Source organism: Erpetoichthys calabaricus, chromosome 12 (assembly GCF_900747795.2).
Source record: "Erpetoichthys calabaricus chromosome 12, fErpCal1.3, whole genome shotgun sequence".
Classification (NCBI taxonomy): domain Eukaryota; kingdom Metazoa; phylum Chordata; class Cladistia; order Polypteriformes; family Polypteridae; genus Erpetoichthys; species Erpetoichthys calabaricus.
In genome coordinates, this window is record NC_041405.2 from 40435546 (window position 1) to 40453933 (window position 18388).

An 18388-nucleotide genomic window follows, 5' to 3' on the forward strand; every position below is an offset into this window, starting at 1 on the left:
AACCCTAGCACCTGATTCAATACAACTTATTTTTGTATAGCGCTCTTTACTGAATGCAGGTACAGAGCACTGTTAACAATTCTCATGTAAAATACAAGTACAGATTATACGAATTACTAAATGCAGAATTGGTACTCATATATATGTAGATTTGTTAAAACACACAAAGAACAAGGTGGACCAGATTAAATTTAAATGGAAACCAATTTAGGCTCAATCTCTTGCTCATGTGATCATGTAGAAGTTGACCATGTTAAAATTAAAAATAGCAATGCAAAAAAGATGTAAATTCACTTGTGACTGGGTCAATCTAAATACATGCAGATGTGAAAAGAAATGAATAGCAATGCCCTGTGAGCCCAATGATCAAACCCCCTAATCTTACACCATGAAAGGTATGTGCATAATGTGCGTGGTAATGTTTATTCAAATATTCTAAAATTAACATTAACAAATAAGATATGGAACAAGATGATCGGCTATGGCAACCCCTAAAGGCAGCAGCCGAAAGAAGAAGAAGAAGAAGAACATTAACAAATATTTACACAAGTTAAAACAGTAGATATGTGATTCGATATAAACTAAATTGAGGTTGCATTCATTTGATGGCTAGTGGAGAGTAAGTACTGTATGCAGCATTATGCAGTTAAATGAAACTCACCTGATCTGTCTACTGTCATAAAGCTGAAGCACATCAGTTTATGCTCACGGCAGAGCTTGCCTTCTTTTGTATTTGAAGCATGTCCTTTTAATACTATGCATAATAGTGCACATTATTTTTAAGTAGTCTTTCAGTTGTTCAATATTAGGCATTTTGCTCATAGTGCTGTGTTTGGTATATTGTCGACCCTCAGTGTTTATTGATATGTCTAGTTTGCTTGGAAGTTTTCAGTGTGAAATACAGCCAAACAAATTGGAAATTGAAACAAAGAAATTAATAATCTCCTGATTTACAACAAACCAAACAGACTAGGAGTGTGAAAATACCTTAAGACTTGGTCTCCTGCTAGACCATAGCAATGTGCCTAACTGAAACAGCTCTAAACCCAAAAGTTAGTCTTATTACTGTAAATATGTACTAAGACCAGATCAATCCAGAATCATCCTGAGCTCATAGCACACTGCAACTGACCACAACTGTTTTCTCTCCTGCATAAAAATATGAGATTCAAAATTTTTTCTTGACCATCACTACAAATTATATGGGGAAAGTGACATTTAAAAAATATATAATTTTTGCAATGGAGTATTCCTTTAACACCAGAATGCCTGAAGCCTATGAAAAAACTCTTAATACCCATACCCATCTTAAATTCCTTCGCACCTCTCAATCAGCATCTTTTGTTTTGCAAATGTATTGATCAGCACAAGCAACAAGCAGTCTACTATCCCATCCCACCGCCCAAATGGAGCTGAGGTCATCCACAAAATTCTCAGAGCTCAGGTCTCTTTATCTGGCAGTGAGGTTCCTGAAGTTGTAAAGGGTAAATAATATATTGTTATTTGGAATACATACATTTCATGTGTATTCCGTGTCTACAATGATCTGTGTACGTGTAGGATGACAGGAACGGCTGAACACATAGCTAAAACAGAAACTTTTTCTATGTTATACTAATAATGACATGAAGTGTATAATGTGTGAAGACTTTAGTCCAAATATCAAGTAAATGTGTATGTTTTTATTCAAGAATATAACCAAAGAAAAAAAATAGTGTTCAATTTACATGTGGCTGTCAATGTAAATGATGCTCACTAGACAACTGTGGAACTAACATGTAATTTATATTGACTGCAAGAATAGTTAACATAAAACTGCTGATATAGACACTTTCTTTTTTTGGGTAATGGTACTCTGATCACATTCAAAGTATGGTGACGGTCTAGGTTGGCTCCACAGTACCTTGTCACTTCCAAGAGCTTCTCTAACCCCAAAACCGGTCGTTAACTGAGGTAAGCCAGGGGAAATGAGAGCATGCACATTCAGCAAGAGTTTGCTTTTATTAAAACCAGCAAAAAGTGTTCAAAAACAAGTGCAGTGTAAAACAATATTTCTATCCTTTGCTCTTCAACAGGGCTAACAACCACTCTGCCTCTCGCTCGCTCACTCGTTAGTTACACAGGCACCTCACTCATAGTCTGAACTGAACTCGTTCTATTTCTCCATTCCCCTTTCTGCCTTGCCGGCTCCCTTATACCCTGCCCAAATGGGTGTAGGTGTGGTCCTCTGCCACCTGTCTGACCCCCTCGGATTTGCATATGAATATGCAATCAGCCAAGCACTCCAATCAACCCCAGAGGGAGCGCCTGCATGCTCTGGGACCCAATTACTTATTTAAAGTTGCACGTGGCCACGGACCTCTTATCACAATTATGACAAAGTATTAAAGCCAGTCGTATGCCAATAGTATTAGGGAATATTCATTTTATAAGTAACTTGGTTACATTAAACATTACTTTTGGGAAAAAAAGTAAATGTGTTACATAGTTAGTAAAATGTAGCACATTATAAACAGTGCGTTGGTTTGGCGTTACTTTTTTGTTGTTTCACATAAAAAACTGCACATTTCATTGAATCCTAAGCCCATACAAAAGCCATCATGAAACTGACCAGAAATATCCCCCGAATATTTGCAATATGAATACTAGTCACTGCAGCACCATATATGGTTGAGAGACATGACCTCTATCCAGTGACCTGAGACGAACGCTGGACTCCTTTGGCACTGTGTCTCTCTGGAAAATCCTTGGGTACCGATGGTTTGACTTTGTGTCGAATGAGCGGTTGCTCATGGAGTCCCGAATGAGGCACATTACCTGCATTGTGAGGGAGCGTCAGTTATGGCACTATAGCCATGTGGCTCGTTTCCTTGAGGGTGATCCGGCTCATAAGATCCTCATTGTTGGGGACCCGAGTGGCTGGACCAGGCCAAGGAGTCGCTCACATAACACCTGGCTGCGGCAGATAGAGAGTCATTTCCAGAGGTTGGGACTGGACCGTGTGTCTTCCTGAGGGGTTGCCAACCAGGATCCCGAGTTGTTTCGTCGTGTAGTGGGTGCGGCAATGCTCTGTACCAGTGCATGCTCCTCAACTTGACTTGACTTGACACTTAAGTTTTATGTTTCTGTTACTAGATTGTATGCTGCAGTCTTTTTTGTTTCTGTGTGAAGTTGTGCCTAAAGGAGTGGTATACTTATGTTTGCGTCTTGCCCTTCACTCAGTGCTGCTGCTATAATTATTGGCTCTCTGTGTCCCTAAACTGAGCCAATTAAATTTATCCCTCAGCACATGCAGGAGTATGTATACTTATATCTTTTATTCAGTTCTTTTCAGTTGATTGCATGCTATACATGTGCTTAACTTCCTCACTAGTCATCACCAGACAGCTGAAGCACACACATGTGAACGATGCTAACAGAGTAATAGAGGTATTCTTACTTCAAAAAATAAGTATTTTGTTAAATTACTTAAAAAGTAAAAGTAATATGCTTTCCAGAACTAACTTAATTTAAAATTTTCACATTCATCTTATCTGCAGATGATGCATTTTTTACCATTGGCTTATTCGCAAGTATGCACATTTTTAATCAATTTTAATAATAAAATCCAAATCAGAACTGTCAGTTATATTCAATTGTCATTAATAAAAAAGAAACTAGTTTTTCACTGGTATGATGGATGCTTAACAGTTTTACCATAAAATAGCCATAATTCAGGGATCTTAGGTTTAGACTTGAATCAGAACAAAATCAGCAACAGAAATGCCAGAGAAGTTCTTAAAAATCTGTTCTTAGTACAACTGTAGATCCAGGAGCAGAACAGTGAAGAAGACAAATATCTACACTAAAATGTGTACTATAGGGGTATGTTTCAGAAACAGAAAGATGACTGTGAAAGTGATGTGCACAAACAGAACAGTATAATCGAGCAGTATTGCATAGAGTGCCTGGAGCAATACAGTGCCGAAGTTACAGTTAAGCAGAGTGAACAGTTTTTTTTTTTTTTTTTTTTTTTTACATTCAAACATCAGTTTATACTTTCAAATAAGACATTTTTATAATTCATTTGAATTATTTTCACAGAGCAACGTTCACTCTAACAGATCTAAAACATATTGTGTTCAGTTCTAAAGAATCTGCATTTACAATGTGTGTTACACTTTTGCATTCACACTTGTTGGCATGATGTAGTCTCTTTTAAGCATGTCATATCACTTGTGCCTTCAGTTGCTATCTACTGGTGAAAGTAGTGCAAGAACATTAAAACAGTAGAAAAAGACTTGTGTTTTTCTACCTGTGACCACAAGAACAACCACCACTAGAAATGCCTGCAAGTTATCGTTACTACAATAAGCACTATTACAGTACTACATTTAAGCCAGTACTACATACAGTGAGCACTGTCACAGTATTTCTCCATGTGCATCTCACAATTTCTTGTAATTACTACCTGATTGTGGGAGGATAACGAAATTCTGATTTGGCAGTGTGCACACATATTCACTGTCAAATATTTGAAAGAATTGGTTAAATAAAAAAGTTGATTTAATTTGTGTTCCTTTTTGTTTTCTAAAGTCCCTTGTGATAGTGTGATATGTGAATTGTCATGTATGAAATAAACATGTCTGTTTGCTCGTTGACAGTTACAATATGCAGATAAATATTATAATGATATACTTCCAATCAAAAACTTTTTACAAAATAAAGGAAATTGATTTGTGCTTGTACGGTATATACTCACGTATAAGTCAGGTCTTGAAACCTGAAAAATCGGTCATAAAATCAGACCCCGACTTATACATCCATTCAAAAATGCGACACTTTTTTTTTTTTTTTTTACATCTTTTTGCCTCCTCCAATCTCACATCAGTTTCTCAGACACATCGAATTTTGTTGCAGCAGCGCAGTTACCAATTTCTTTTGCTACTTCAACAACGTTTAATTTAATGCCAGCTTCATATTTTCTTCTGATCGAACACTCCATCGTAGACAAGGGATGCTCTTACGATAAAGGTGTATGAGGGTGTGAGTTTCAAAAACACAAATCAGTGTGCTGCTTCGGAATAGTTCGGGTATTACCGTGTGGTCACATAGGCACACTAGAGAGAGCGAAAGAGAGAGGTTAGGAGCATGCGCTGATACAGCGCATTGCCACACCCGCATAGAAAAAAAAGGCAGCGTGCTCTGTGGTTATTCTCTCAGCTGGGTGTTAGCATGTCATAATCTCTTGGACCAATAGTGTGAGTTTTCCGCATTTAATTTATATGACCGACATTATAAAATACCAGAAATTATACGGTAAAATCAAGTCCTGACTTATTCACGAGTATATAGGCTACTGTAATTAAAGACTTTTTTCATTCTTGCATCAGATTCTGCCAGGGTAAGTCTCCCATTACCCAGTACAAGATAAAATTCAATCAGAAATTAAATTAATTTGCAGCTTATATGAAACCACTCTGTGAGAATTACTTAGAAGGCATTGTACAATTAACCCTTTTCACAAAATTCGGAAGTGATGTATCAATGAGTTCCATTCCCTGGAATTTAGCCAGCAATGGATAGTGTTTATTTGACTTGTCTGTTATCTTCCTATAATCGATTTTTGCAATGTAAGAAGTATTATTGAAAACAACTACACAGATAAAGCATCAAAACTGGATAAAAGCTATAAAACTTTCATGGAGAAATTCCTGTATATTTGTCAAGGTACGTTTGTGAACTTTAGAATGACAGTTTCCACAAAGCTATTTCTTAAATTTAACTTTAGCTTGCTCTGTTTTGACAAGCAAACCAGGTAAATTAACTGTAATCTATTAAAAACTATTTGATCTATGTTTACCTAGTGAACATTTACATTCACATTGTTTTAAAAGGTTTTTTCATGTTTATTATATGTGAGTTATTAAGTTTCTTTTGTGAAATATGCAGACATATAGCATTTAAACTTATCATTCATGTTGGTAATCAGAAAAAAAAAATTTAATCACATTAAGTTGTATATACTGTACTTTCCATCAACACAGACTTTCTTACATTAACTTAAGGAGAAAGGCATTTGCCCTTTCAAAAGCTGATTTCCTTTGTCAATATGACTCCAAATTTATTCTAGTTTAAAAGTCACAGCTTCAAGCTTATAACACAGCATGTAAACTTTATGTGCTTATCAGATTTAAAGTGCCAGGTACAAACATAATTGCTGCCATGACATATAACAAATAATTTTGTCCTTTGTCTTTTTTGATTACTTGGATTCATTTTCTTTACTATATTTCCTCATTGGGAAAGCTGTTGAAACTCAGGTAACGATGTTTTGTTTAGAATTTGAACACAGAGGAACACTACAGAAACTCTTCTTTTATAATTCTGCCCCTTTTTTTTTTTTGGAAAATCGGTAAAGAGTTTACCCATTGACATGTCTCCCAGAAGAAAAAAATACAAAAGTGTACAAAGAGCTAATAGAAACCACATAAAGCAAACAATACAGTTATCAGTTACTACAGTCTTATAAAATTCCTATTTTTAAAAATGTTATGATACCTATACATCACTTTTTTATTTTATTTTTTTCCCACAAAGAGCCCTTTTGTATTTCAAAGTAAATTGTTGTTTAAATGTTGTAACTCTAATATTAATTATTTTGATTTTGGCAAATGTATAAATTTCATGTTGCAGCTTTAAATTTCCAGCAAATGAGGTTCAGACACCAGTCCTGTTTCTGCATTCTTCCCATGTACTATTGGGTTTTCCTTTTGTGTGCTCAATTCCTTGCTTTTCCAAAAGATGTACTAGTTAGGTTAATTGGCAACATTATATCAACCTAGTGTGAGTGAGTGTGCCATGCAGTATGCCAGTGCCCTGTCTGACATTGTTGCCTGCCTTGCCTTTCTCTAATGCTGTTAGGATAGACACCTGGTGATGCCGAATTAGACTTAATAGTCATACTGAACTAGATTGAATTTTACATTTATAGTATATGGATGCAAATGGATTTGAAATTGTTTGTAGCAATGTATGTTAGGTTATTATCAGCAGAACCTTGGTTTGGCTCACATATAGCCTAAAGTAGTCAAATATGTTTTAGCTTTGCTTTATCAAAACCTTTAAATCATATTGCAAATACAAGACATAATTTTGAATTATGCTGATAATTGGTACTAATTCATTTTACATTTTTAATATTTTCAATTAAAGGCTACGAATGCTACTCCTTCCGCCAGTTCCAGACCCTAGCAAATTCTTAAAAGGAATGATTGGTAAAAATGGAGAGCTGCTGGTAAGTTTATAAATTTGTTACTAAGTGTTTTATACTAAACTAAAACATATACTGTAGATGCCCTAGTTTTTGCCCACCCCTACTATCATGTGTTTGTATCTCTAAATTGCAAATAAAAACAAAGAAAATCCAAAAATGTCCCATTCTGCTGGTTTCCTGTTTTTCTCTCCACCCAAACATTGTTTGATGGGCTAAATGGAAGCTTAACTTTGTCTAATATCTCTGAGTGTGGACCACAGTGGACTGGCACTCTGGGCCATTGCAGAACTGAATTAGTGGGAATTGATAATAAAATAATTATGTGATTGGCTAGTTTCTATAACTATAAGCTTGATTATTTAAGGATAGATAACAGATGCAGGAACAGTTGTACACACCTGCCAAATGCCACCATCAGTTGTAAGCAGAGTTCTTCGTAATGCTCCCTTCCTTATTGGCAACATGGCTCCTTACTTGTGAGGCTGACTTTCTTTGTGTGCAGTGTCAGGTTGGACTGGTCTTGGACCACAGATGGAAGTGTATATGAAAGGGCAGAACAGGCTGTTTTTCATTAGGAAGATGATGTTCCTTTTATGTGGAAAGTGACATCCTTCACATCTTCTACAACTCTGTGATGGCCAGTGTGATTTTCTACGCCGAGGTGTTCTGGGCTAGTAACATCACTTCAAGACAGACCCACAGAATCAGCAAGCTAATTTAAAGGGCAGGCTCAGTTTATATGATACACTCTGGATCCCATGGACGCAGCAGCAAAGGAAAGAATTAAAATATGACTAAGTCCCATTATGACAGATGCTGCACATTCTCTCTCTCTGAAATACTGAGTACTTTCAGCCAACAAATTATTCAGCAGGAATGTGTGAAGAAATGGTACTGGTGTTCTTTTATACCAACAGCAATAAGTCTGCATAATGCTTCACTGTGACTGTGACTGCCAAGTCAGAAGTTTTCAACCTTTTTAGTCAGTCTGTTGTGTGTGCAAGTCTGGCGTGTGTATAAATATTTATTTATCTATTTATGTATTTAAAGAGCTTCTGTAAACAGCAAAATTTCAACCTGGAGACAAAAAGGTCTGTCTGTCTGTCTATCTATCTGTCTAATTCTCCAGAAACTTGTTAACTCGTTCAGCATTAAAACTGTCTTGTTTGAGGACCTATACGGATCTCATACAAGACTTTTGATCTCACTTCCTGTCCATCTGCTTTCCCTCGTGTCTCAAGTTATGTCCACTACGTCAATATGAAATGGAAATTGGCTCAAGTAATTTTTAAAATGGCTTGTATTCTCATCAGATGCTTTGCTTGTTGCAAAAATAGGGTTGGTTTAGTTTTAAAAGTAGAACAAAGAATCTGGTTTGGGACTAGGTTCATTCATTTAAGATTGCTGTCATGTAAATTAGCACTCACATATAGTATACATTATGTCATATGGTGACGTGTGGGTCAAGTGTTATATAGTTTGTCTCTGTCTGCACACTTTTAAGATACACTCATTTCATATGTCTCTTATCTCGGCTGAGATCGGTTCAGAGCAGACCTTAATACATCCCTACTACTCCACATTCAGTGCTGTCTTTTGACAGTTGAGGGGAATACGAGGTCCAGTCTATTTTGGATTCACAGGGGTGAGAAACACTGGTTTTTTTTTGCTTGTGCATTTGAAGAGCTACAGACCCAAGAATTATTTCTGGGTTTGGTTCAGTGCCCTTTGGGCACCTCACCAGTTGGACCGGTTCCATAGAAAATTCCCTCAAAAGTTGGATGGACACATCTGGAGATTGTGTCATCAACATGAGGTTGTTTATTTTTCCTAATTTTATAGGTGTTCCTGTATCAGTTTGGGTTTTTACCTTTGTTTTGGGGGAGGGGGATTGGTTCATTGAAATATATATTTCTAGTGTGAAAATTTCTCTTTTTTTTTAATTAATTAATTTTTGGACCATTTTATCCGCCATTTCATGATTTTGCGTTCATCTTCAGAGATTTTGGCCTTTGATCACAACACAAAATGGTAAAGATTACCAATGAGTTGTGGATTGAGTAACCAAATTTCTTATTGCTTTTGCTAACTTTTCTGTCTTTGATTCTAGAAATTTGACGTTTGTTCTTGTTTTGTTTTGTTTTTTTTTTTGGTTTTTTTTAACTGCAAATTTTTAACTCACGTTTTGATTTAGTTGCTTGGGCTTACATTAGGGGAAGATTTATATTTGTATCAATCTCATTTGATTTGCTCCAGATTAGTATGTGTGGGCTCTATGAAAAGTTGATGGTCTGGGAATTTCAGAAATGAACTGTATGTAACTTTGATATGGAAATAGGTGCTTGAAAAAATGATAAATAAATGTTCCTCTGCAAATATTCAAGCTACTACTGCTCTATCAATGAATTACTGTAACATACAGAGATAAGTGTATATTGTAGGTTTGTACTGTAGAACAGCATGGATTACTGTATTTTACTGGGAGACCTCTGAACATAAAGTGTAACAATTTTCAGGTATTGCATAAAGGATGATTGAATGGTAGTTGAGCTCAGAGGATCTTAAGAAAATGTATCACTTGTGGATTATATAGGGTCTGGCTGATACCTGATCTGTTTAATTTAAGTCAGTATCAGTTCCTTTTCTGTCCTCATAGTTTAATACCCCACAGTCCAGGAACCTGGATGACTGCAGTTCTCTGGACTTTCTCTAGCACTACCATGTGTTTTTGTAATTTCGAAACCAAAACTGTACACAATGCTTCAGATTAGGTCTCACTAGTATGTTATATCCAGGAGCCACTTTAAGATATATAAGTTTACATCTTAATTGCTTTCTAAATCTCTTCCTTATAGCGTCTTAAATGTAGATAGTAAAATGTCCATTATGACTCTTAGATTGTTCTTATGTTTTAAGCATCCGATTGTGCATTCACCTCTACAATTTTATTTCTTGTAAGAAATAAATTTATTTTCACAATATTTCAACTGCTGCTGCAACTTTAGACCCGGGTTTAAATTCTGTCCAGTTTCGTCTGTAATGATTTGACTGATGTAAGGATATATGCCACTGCACTTATTTTGGTATCGGCTCCTTACTAAATCAAGCAAAAGTATTATTATTTATATTCTTATCAAAATCATTAATATATATTGAAAATGACAGTGACACCAGCACGGATTCTTGAGGGACACCCCTTTTAACCTCATCTAATACAGAAAAAAAGTTCCTTTCACCATAAACCTTCTGTTCCTGTTTTTAAGGAATTTTTCCACCCATCTAAATAGTGTTTCTTAGATTCTTATAGCCTCTAATTAGCCCCCAAACCTCCCCACCCCTACCAACCCACCTCTCAATAAAATGATACTGCCTATGACATGTGCCTAACTGAACTAGGGCCCATCATCCAATATATGAAAGAATCTAGTTTCCATGCGGACAACCCCCTAACCAGCTTGATGAAATAATCGAGTTTCTGCATACCAAAAACAAGAATGGAAAATACCGTGCTGCATTAAACAACCAGGTGTCCATACAACCCTAAATCAGAACAAATTGGGACAGTATAGAAAATGCAATTTAAAAAAGCAGTGATTCTTAAATTTACTTTGACTTTTATTTCATTGCAGACAGCATGGACCCAAGATATTTAGTGTTTTGTCTGGTCAACTTCATTTAATTTGTTAATATACACCCATTCCTAAATTTCAGGCCTGCCACACATACTAAAAAAAGTTGGGACGGGGCAAATTAGGTCCAGTACTGAGGTAAAAATTAAATAATGATGTGATTTCAAACAGGCAATGTCAACAGGAGATTGTAATCATGATTTGTTACAAAAGCACTATCCACGAAAAGCTGAGTCTTTGGAGAGCAAAGTCAGGCACAGGGCCTCCAGTTTGTCAACAAATGAATGAGAAAATTATTGAAATGTTTAAAAACAATGTTCCTCAAAGAGAGATTGGAAGGGATTTGCATATTTCTCCCTTTTCAGTGCATAATATCATTAAACGATTCAGGGAATCTGGAGGAATTTTAGAGCATAAAGGACAAGGGCACAAGCCTAAACTGAATGGCCATGATCTCTGATCCCTCAGACAGCATTCTCTCAAGAAACGTCGCTCATCAATAGCTGATGTAACCACATGGGCAAGGGATTACTTTGGAAAACTGTTGTCAAGCACTACAATACGCTGTTGCATTCACAAATGCCACATAAAATTTTACTGTGCAAAAAAGAAGCCTTATGTTAACCATGTCCTGAAGCATTGCCTTCTCTGGCCTCAGGGACATCTGGGATGGATCATCAAACTGTGGAAATGTGTATTGTGGTCAGACAAATCAGTATTCCAGATCAATTTTGGAAGAAATGGACACTGTGTGCTCTGAACCAAAGATGAAAAGGACCATCTAGATTGTTATGTCATCTAGTCTGTCATGGTATGGGGATGTGTCTGTGATGACATCCCAGAATATTCTTGTTGAGGGTAGTTGAGGCAGACAAGATTTTTTCCTTGATGTTTCAACGGAGAATATCAGATGTGATGTAGATGAAAATATGTGGCCAGACCAGCAAGAGCAACAGGACAACCCATGGTGTAGAATTGGCCTTGTTCTTTCCAAAATAACTACCTAAACACTGCACATTTTTACTGTAACATTTAACAGATAGATAGATAGATAGATAGATAGATAGATAGATAGATAGATAGATAGATAGATAGATAGATAGATAGATAGATAGATAGATAGATAGATAGATAGATAGATAGATAGATACTTTATTAATGCCCAAGGGGAAATTCACATACTCTAGCAGCAGCAGCATACTGATAAAAACAATATTAATTAAAGAGCAATAAAAACACAGTGCAAGTTAAAAAAAAGAAAAAAGTGCAAGGCAGGTATAATAGACAATAATCTTGTATAGTGTTAACGTTTACCCCCCCGGGTGGAATTGAAGAGTCACATAGTGTGGAGGAGGAATGATCATCTCAGTCTGTCAGTGGAGCAGGACAGTGACAGCAGTCTGTCGCTGAAGCTGCTCCTCTGTCTGGAGATGATACTGTTCAGTGGATTCTCCATGATTAACAGGAGCCTGCTCAGCGCCCGTCGCTCTGCCACAGATGTCAAACTGTCCAGCTCCGTGCCTACAATAAAGGCTGCCTTCCTCACCAGTTTGTCCAGGCGTGAGGGGTCCCTCTTCTTTATGCTGCCTCCCCAGCACACCACCGCATAGAAGAGGACACTCGCCACAACCGTTTGATAGAATATCTGCAGCATCTTATTGCAGATGTTGAAGGACGCCAGCCTTCTAAGGAAGTATAGTTGGCTCTGTCCTCTCTTGCACAGAGCATGAGTATTGGCAGTCCAGTCCAATTTATTATCCAGCTGCACTCCCAGGTATTTATAGGTCTGTACCCTCTGCACACAGTCACCTCTGATAAAATTCACCACCAACTTCTTGGTTTTGCTGGTGTTCAGGTGTAGGTGGTGTGAGTCACAAAGTCCTTGATTAGGTTCCTATACTCCTCCTCCTGCCCACTCCTGATGCAGCCCACGATTGCAGTGTCGTCAGCGAACTTTTCAATGTGGCAGGACTCCGAGTTGTATTGGAAGTCCAATGTATATAGGCTGAACGGGACTGGAGAAAGTACAGTCCCCTGCGGCGCTCCTGTGCTGCTGACCACAATGTCAGACCTGCAGTTCCCGAGACACGCATACTGTGGTCTGTCTGTAAGATAGTCCACGATCCATGCCACCAGGTATGAATCTGCTCCCATCTCTGTCAGCTTTTCCCTAAGGAGCAGAGGTTGGATGGTGTTGAAGGCGCTAGAGAAGTCCAGAAACATAATTCTTACCGCACCACTGCCTCTGTCCAAGTGAGAGAGGGATCGATGTAGCATATAGATGATGGCATCCTCCGCTCCCTCCTTCTCTTTGTATGCGAACTGCAGAGGGTCGAGGGCGTGGCAGACCTGTGGCATCAGGTGGTGAAGCAGCAGCCGCTCCATGGTCTTCATCACGTGACGTCAGAGAGACAGGCCGGAAGTCATTCAGCTCACCAGGACTTGATACCTTTGGAACTGGGGTGATGCAAGATGTTTTCCAAAGCCTCGGGACTCTCCCCTGTTCCAGGCTCAGGTTGAAGATGCGCTGTAGAGGACCCCCCAGCTCCAGCGCACAGGCCTTCAGCAGTCGTGGCGATACTCCATCTGGACCCACTGCTTTGCTGGCCTGAAGTCTCCTCAGCCCTCTGCTTACCTGGGCTGCTGTAATTGTGGGTGGGAGAAACTCTGTCCTATGCTGGTATCAGCAGAAGGATGGGTGGAGGATGCAGTACTCCGTGGTGAGAGTGGGTTAGGGTGGTCAAACCTGTTAAAGATGTTGTTCATCAGGTTCGCTCTCTCCACGTCTCTCTCGATGGTGGCACCCCGTTTCGAGCTGCAGCCAGTGATGATCTTCATCCCATCCCACACTTTCTTCATGCTATTATTCTGCAACTTCTGCTCCAGCTTTCTTCTGTACTGCTCCTTCGCCTTTCTGGTTCAAAAGACCCTTGATGTCACTTGTAAATCCATGGCTTGTTGTTAGCATAGCAGCGTACTGTTCTTACTGGAACTACAATGTCCATATAGAAGATGATGTAGTGCAGTCAACAACCTCCTCAATGTTCTCACTATATGATCCCTGCAGAATATCCCAGTCCGTAGTTCCAAGGCAGTCTCTCAGAGCCTGCTCTGCCTCAGGGGACCACTTCCTGAATGAGCATGTGGTTGTAGGTAGCTCCCTTACTCTTTGTTTGATGTCAGGCTGAAGCCGAACCAGGTTATGATCTACTTTCCCAACCACAGGCAGCGGGGTGGCACTGTATGCATCTTTAACATTTGCATACAGTAGGTTAATAGTTCTATTTCCCCAGGTGTTACAATCCACATACTGGGAGACGGCAGGTAATGTTTTGTCCAGCGTCACATGGTTAAAGTCTCCAGCGATTAGCACAAGCACCTCGGGGTGCTGTGTTTGTAGTTTAGCAACAGCGGCATGGATGAGATCACCCGCTATCTCCACGTCCGCCTGAGGAGGGATGTAAACAGTAACAACAATGACGTGTCCAAACTCTCTGGGCAAGTAATAGGGATGCAGACTTATGGCCAACAGTTCGATGTCCCTGCAGCAAGTGGAGATTTTGACTTTTACATGTCCAGCGTTGCACCACCTTGTATTCACATAGAGAGCGAGTCCTCCTCCTTTCCGCTTCCCTCAGGTATTTGCGTCTCTGTCCGCTCTAACTGTGCTAAACCCGGGTAGCTCCATGTTCGCATCTGGGATGCAAGTCGTTAGCCACGTTTCACAAAAACACAACAAACTGCATTCTCTGTAGGTCCTGACATTTTTCACCAGCGCAGCCAGTTCGTCGATCTTATTTGGTAGTGAGTTCACATTTCCCAGGATCACAGAAGGCACCGAAGGCTTGTATCGCCACTTTCTCATTAGCCTAGATACCGCCTTCTTACCTCGTCGGGTAAATAGGGAACCACACCGGCACGGGCCTTTGTTTTCAGTGCTTGAAGTTGACTACCTGAATAGACGAGTCTCGGCGTGTAAAAATCCATGTCCAAGTAGTAAGAAAAAGGAAGAAATATAAAGTCGTACACAGAGTTGCTGGAAAGGCTGCCACTCACGGCGGCACCTACCATTACTATCATAGCATTGTATAGCATGGTAATTTCTGTTGTCCTAAATAAAACAAAATATTACAAATGTTATATTAATCCTGTCTTGCAGAAAATACCAATGTTTTAGAACATTGTAAAGTTTTCTAGAACATAACTAAATGTCCTCTGGTGCACAAGCAATGTCAGCTGCTTATAGAGAGCTGATCAATTTTAAATCTTTAAGTACTTTCATAGTATATTTTTATGTTGACAGCTTGACTTAATGTTTTGACTGGCATGTCTGTAGGCAGTAGTTCAGAAATGTCACATTTTGGTGGCACTTACTAAATGGCTGACAAGAAAATTGCATTTTCAAACATGAATGAAAGTGTTTTAATGAATTTGGTGTTCCAAATTATTGTGCTGCAGTGTAGAGACTGTTCAGAGAAATTGACAAGTAGTTCAGGGAACCTCTAGACTGTTCAGAGAAATTGCCCAACGCAATCCAATGTCCAAAATATTTATTCCCTCAATTTTAGCTGAAAGCAAATGATTGACAAGGCAAAATACTATTGTATAGTTGATAGATGTCCAGTTAATTTATTTTTTCTTTTTCTCTTTTACAGAAACTGAATAAACAGCACACAGATAATCCTATTTTCTTTCCTGACCATGAGGAAGAATTTTCAACAGCCCAAGTGGAGCACAATAGTAACTGCACATCAGATAACAGAAACCTAAAAGTACCTGACAAAACCCAGATGTAATAGCATCCTGCAAAAAATCTTTCCTTTTGAAAATAATTATTGATACAAAATATTGATATGTCATAATTGACAAAACTAAGTGGTATCATGTATGCGTTTATAGTTTTTGGCGACAGAGTAAAAATGAACACTATGGCAACTTTCTAGTAAGCAGCACTAATTCATTGTTTTTGTAACAGTCAATGTATATTGTGTAATATTGACCAGATATCTATATATTAGTATACAGAAATAGTTTGCAATATACAACATAACATAATTTTCTTTATCTGTGAAGATTTTAATTAATCCATTGTCAGACATGCAAGTAAGTATTTTACTTTACTGTGGACATGTGACATTAAATTTGAAATTCATAGCAATGGAACAATATTTAAAGTATTTTATATGTTCTTATTTTTACAATATATGTTAAGATTGCATTACCAATAATTCTAAAGGTGTAATTTAATAAATATATTAGGTGTCAAAGAACAAAAGGGTTATGTTATAGTTTGGGGAAATAAGGTTAATAGTACATTTTGAATAGTTTAAAACTAAAATATCGGCCTAATTCTTTTAAGAATCATTCATTAGTGATAGGAAACAAATGAAAAAAAAAAAGTTTTTTAACTTAAAACAATGTAATATTTCTGCTTTATCAGATATTATTTGACCCTGCCAAATTGGAAAAAATATCAGCTTCAACCGTGTAATAACTACATTAGTTGATCTGCAATTAATTCATGTTATGGAACATCACTGATATTATGTAATATTCTTTATAAGTTATATGAGCAGATATGTCATTTTCAAAAATACTGACAATAGCAAATTATTGTTTATACTTTTTATATTTTGATTTTTATTACCGTAGTTTCTAATAAGGCAACATTTTTTAAAGCATTTGCACACTCTATTTTCATTCTGGTGCTCGTGTTATTTTAATAAATATACGAATAATAACTCACAGCAAATAAAATCATAACATAATACAGGCACAAAGTAGAGCAAATCAATCCAACTATCTGCACAACTAAGAGTACTTTGTCTGTTATCACACTCCTTAGAAAACCCATGGCAAATGTGAAAACTGCACAGACAATTCCCAGCCTGGGATTTGCAGCTGTATAACTATGATGTTCCAGCTCTAAACATACAAGTTGGAAATTAATGATAATTGGAAATTAATTATTACTTTGCAAAAGTCTATTCACAAAAAAATCTTTATTGATTGCCAAACAGGATAGAATTCATAAGATATTTGATTAAATCAAGCCAACATGTTTAAAAACTGAGTTGTCTAACTAGTATTACATATGGATATTACTAAACTCAGCTCAGTTAATTTCATTATTGTATCCACAGTAAAAAGTTAGACAGGGAGGAATGGTCGGGTCTCATAAAATTTTTCACATGCACTTGTCTTAGAAGAAATGCATCTAAAAAATTATAAAAAAAAAACAAAAAAACTTTAAGTTACAAAAAACTTGTATAAGTTCATAACTATCAATATGTTTATGACAGTGGTTATAAAGGGATCTCAACCTCTCAAATTTCTTCTTTTATGGCCAAAAGTAGCAGCCAAGTAGCACCAAGTGCCAAAAATAGGGTACCAGGGAGACAAATGAGAACATTTGTTTTATGAACAGTCTAATCAGCAATTTTAATTGGATACTCTAGGCTAAGGTAAATGATCTTGAGCATTCAATTAAATACTAAAAGATATATGTCCCCTGTTACAGTTAGGTCCATAGGTATTTAGACAGTGGCACAATTTTAATAATTTTGTCTCTTTACAGCACCACAATGGCTTTGAAATAAAGCAATCATTATTTGATTGAAATGTAGACTTTCAGCTTTAATTTAAGTAGTTTACCAAAGATATTGTATGAGCCATTTAGGAATGGCAACAATTTTTCTACATATCCCCCACCTCCCATTTCCTGGGGCTCAAACGTATTTGGACATTTGACTGACAAGCTGTTCCATAGCCAGGTGGGAGCAGTTCCCTTATTACTTCATTAACTATTAAGCAGGTAGAAGATCTGGAATTGATTCCAAGTGTGGAATTTACATTTGGAAGCTGTCACTGTGAACTCACAATGTGAGGTACAAAGAGCTGTCCATACAATTTAAAACAGTCCATCATTAGGCTGAGAAAACAAAACAAACCCTTCAGAGAAACAGCAGAAACACAAAGAGTGGTCAAATCAAACCATCTGGCTCAAAAGAAGGAACACACTGGTGAACTCAGCAACACCAGAAGATCTACAAAACCACAGAAGACAGCTGTGCTGGATTATTGCATTATTCTGTCCTTGATGAAAAAGAACCCCTTCACAACATTTAGCAGAACCAAGAACAATCTCCAGGAGGTAGACCTATCATTGCGAAAGACTACAATCAAGAGAAGACTTCTTGAAAGTAAAGACAGAGGGATTACTACAAGGTGCAAACCACTGTCCAGTTCTGGAACAATTTTATGTGGACAAAGGAAACTAAGATCAATATTTACCACAAAGATTTACCGCAAAATTTACCGGAAAGAGAAGAAACGGCTCATGTTCTGATGAATACCACATGATCTGTGAAACATGTTGGAGGCAGTTTTATGGCATGATCATGCATGACTTTGAATGGAAGTCAGTCACTAGTGTTTTGTGATGATCTGACTGCTGTCATTAGTCGCAAGATGATTTCTGAAGTGTATAGGGCTATTCTATCTG

The 18388-nt window shown here is 37.6% G+C and overlaps 1 protein-coding gene across 1 annotated transcript in view; it reads left to right on the forward strand.

Annotated features, from left to right (window-relative positions):
- The window catches only part of LOC114662099 (interleukin-13 receptor subunit alpha-1-like), an 87735-nt gene extending 71650 nt beyond the window's left edge, over positions 1-16085 (forward strand). The window contains exons 9-10 of the mRNA XM_028815430.2: positions 7195-7276; positions 15540-16085. Of these exons, the coding sequence (XP_028671263.2) occupies positions 7195-7276; positions 15540-15680 (223 nt within the window). The 3' untranslated portion in view covers positions 15681-16085. The remainder of the gene's footprint in view (positions 1-7194; positions 7277-15539) is intronic.
- Positions 16086-18388: the final 2303 nt, after the last annotated feature.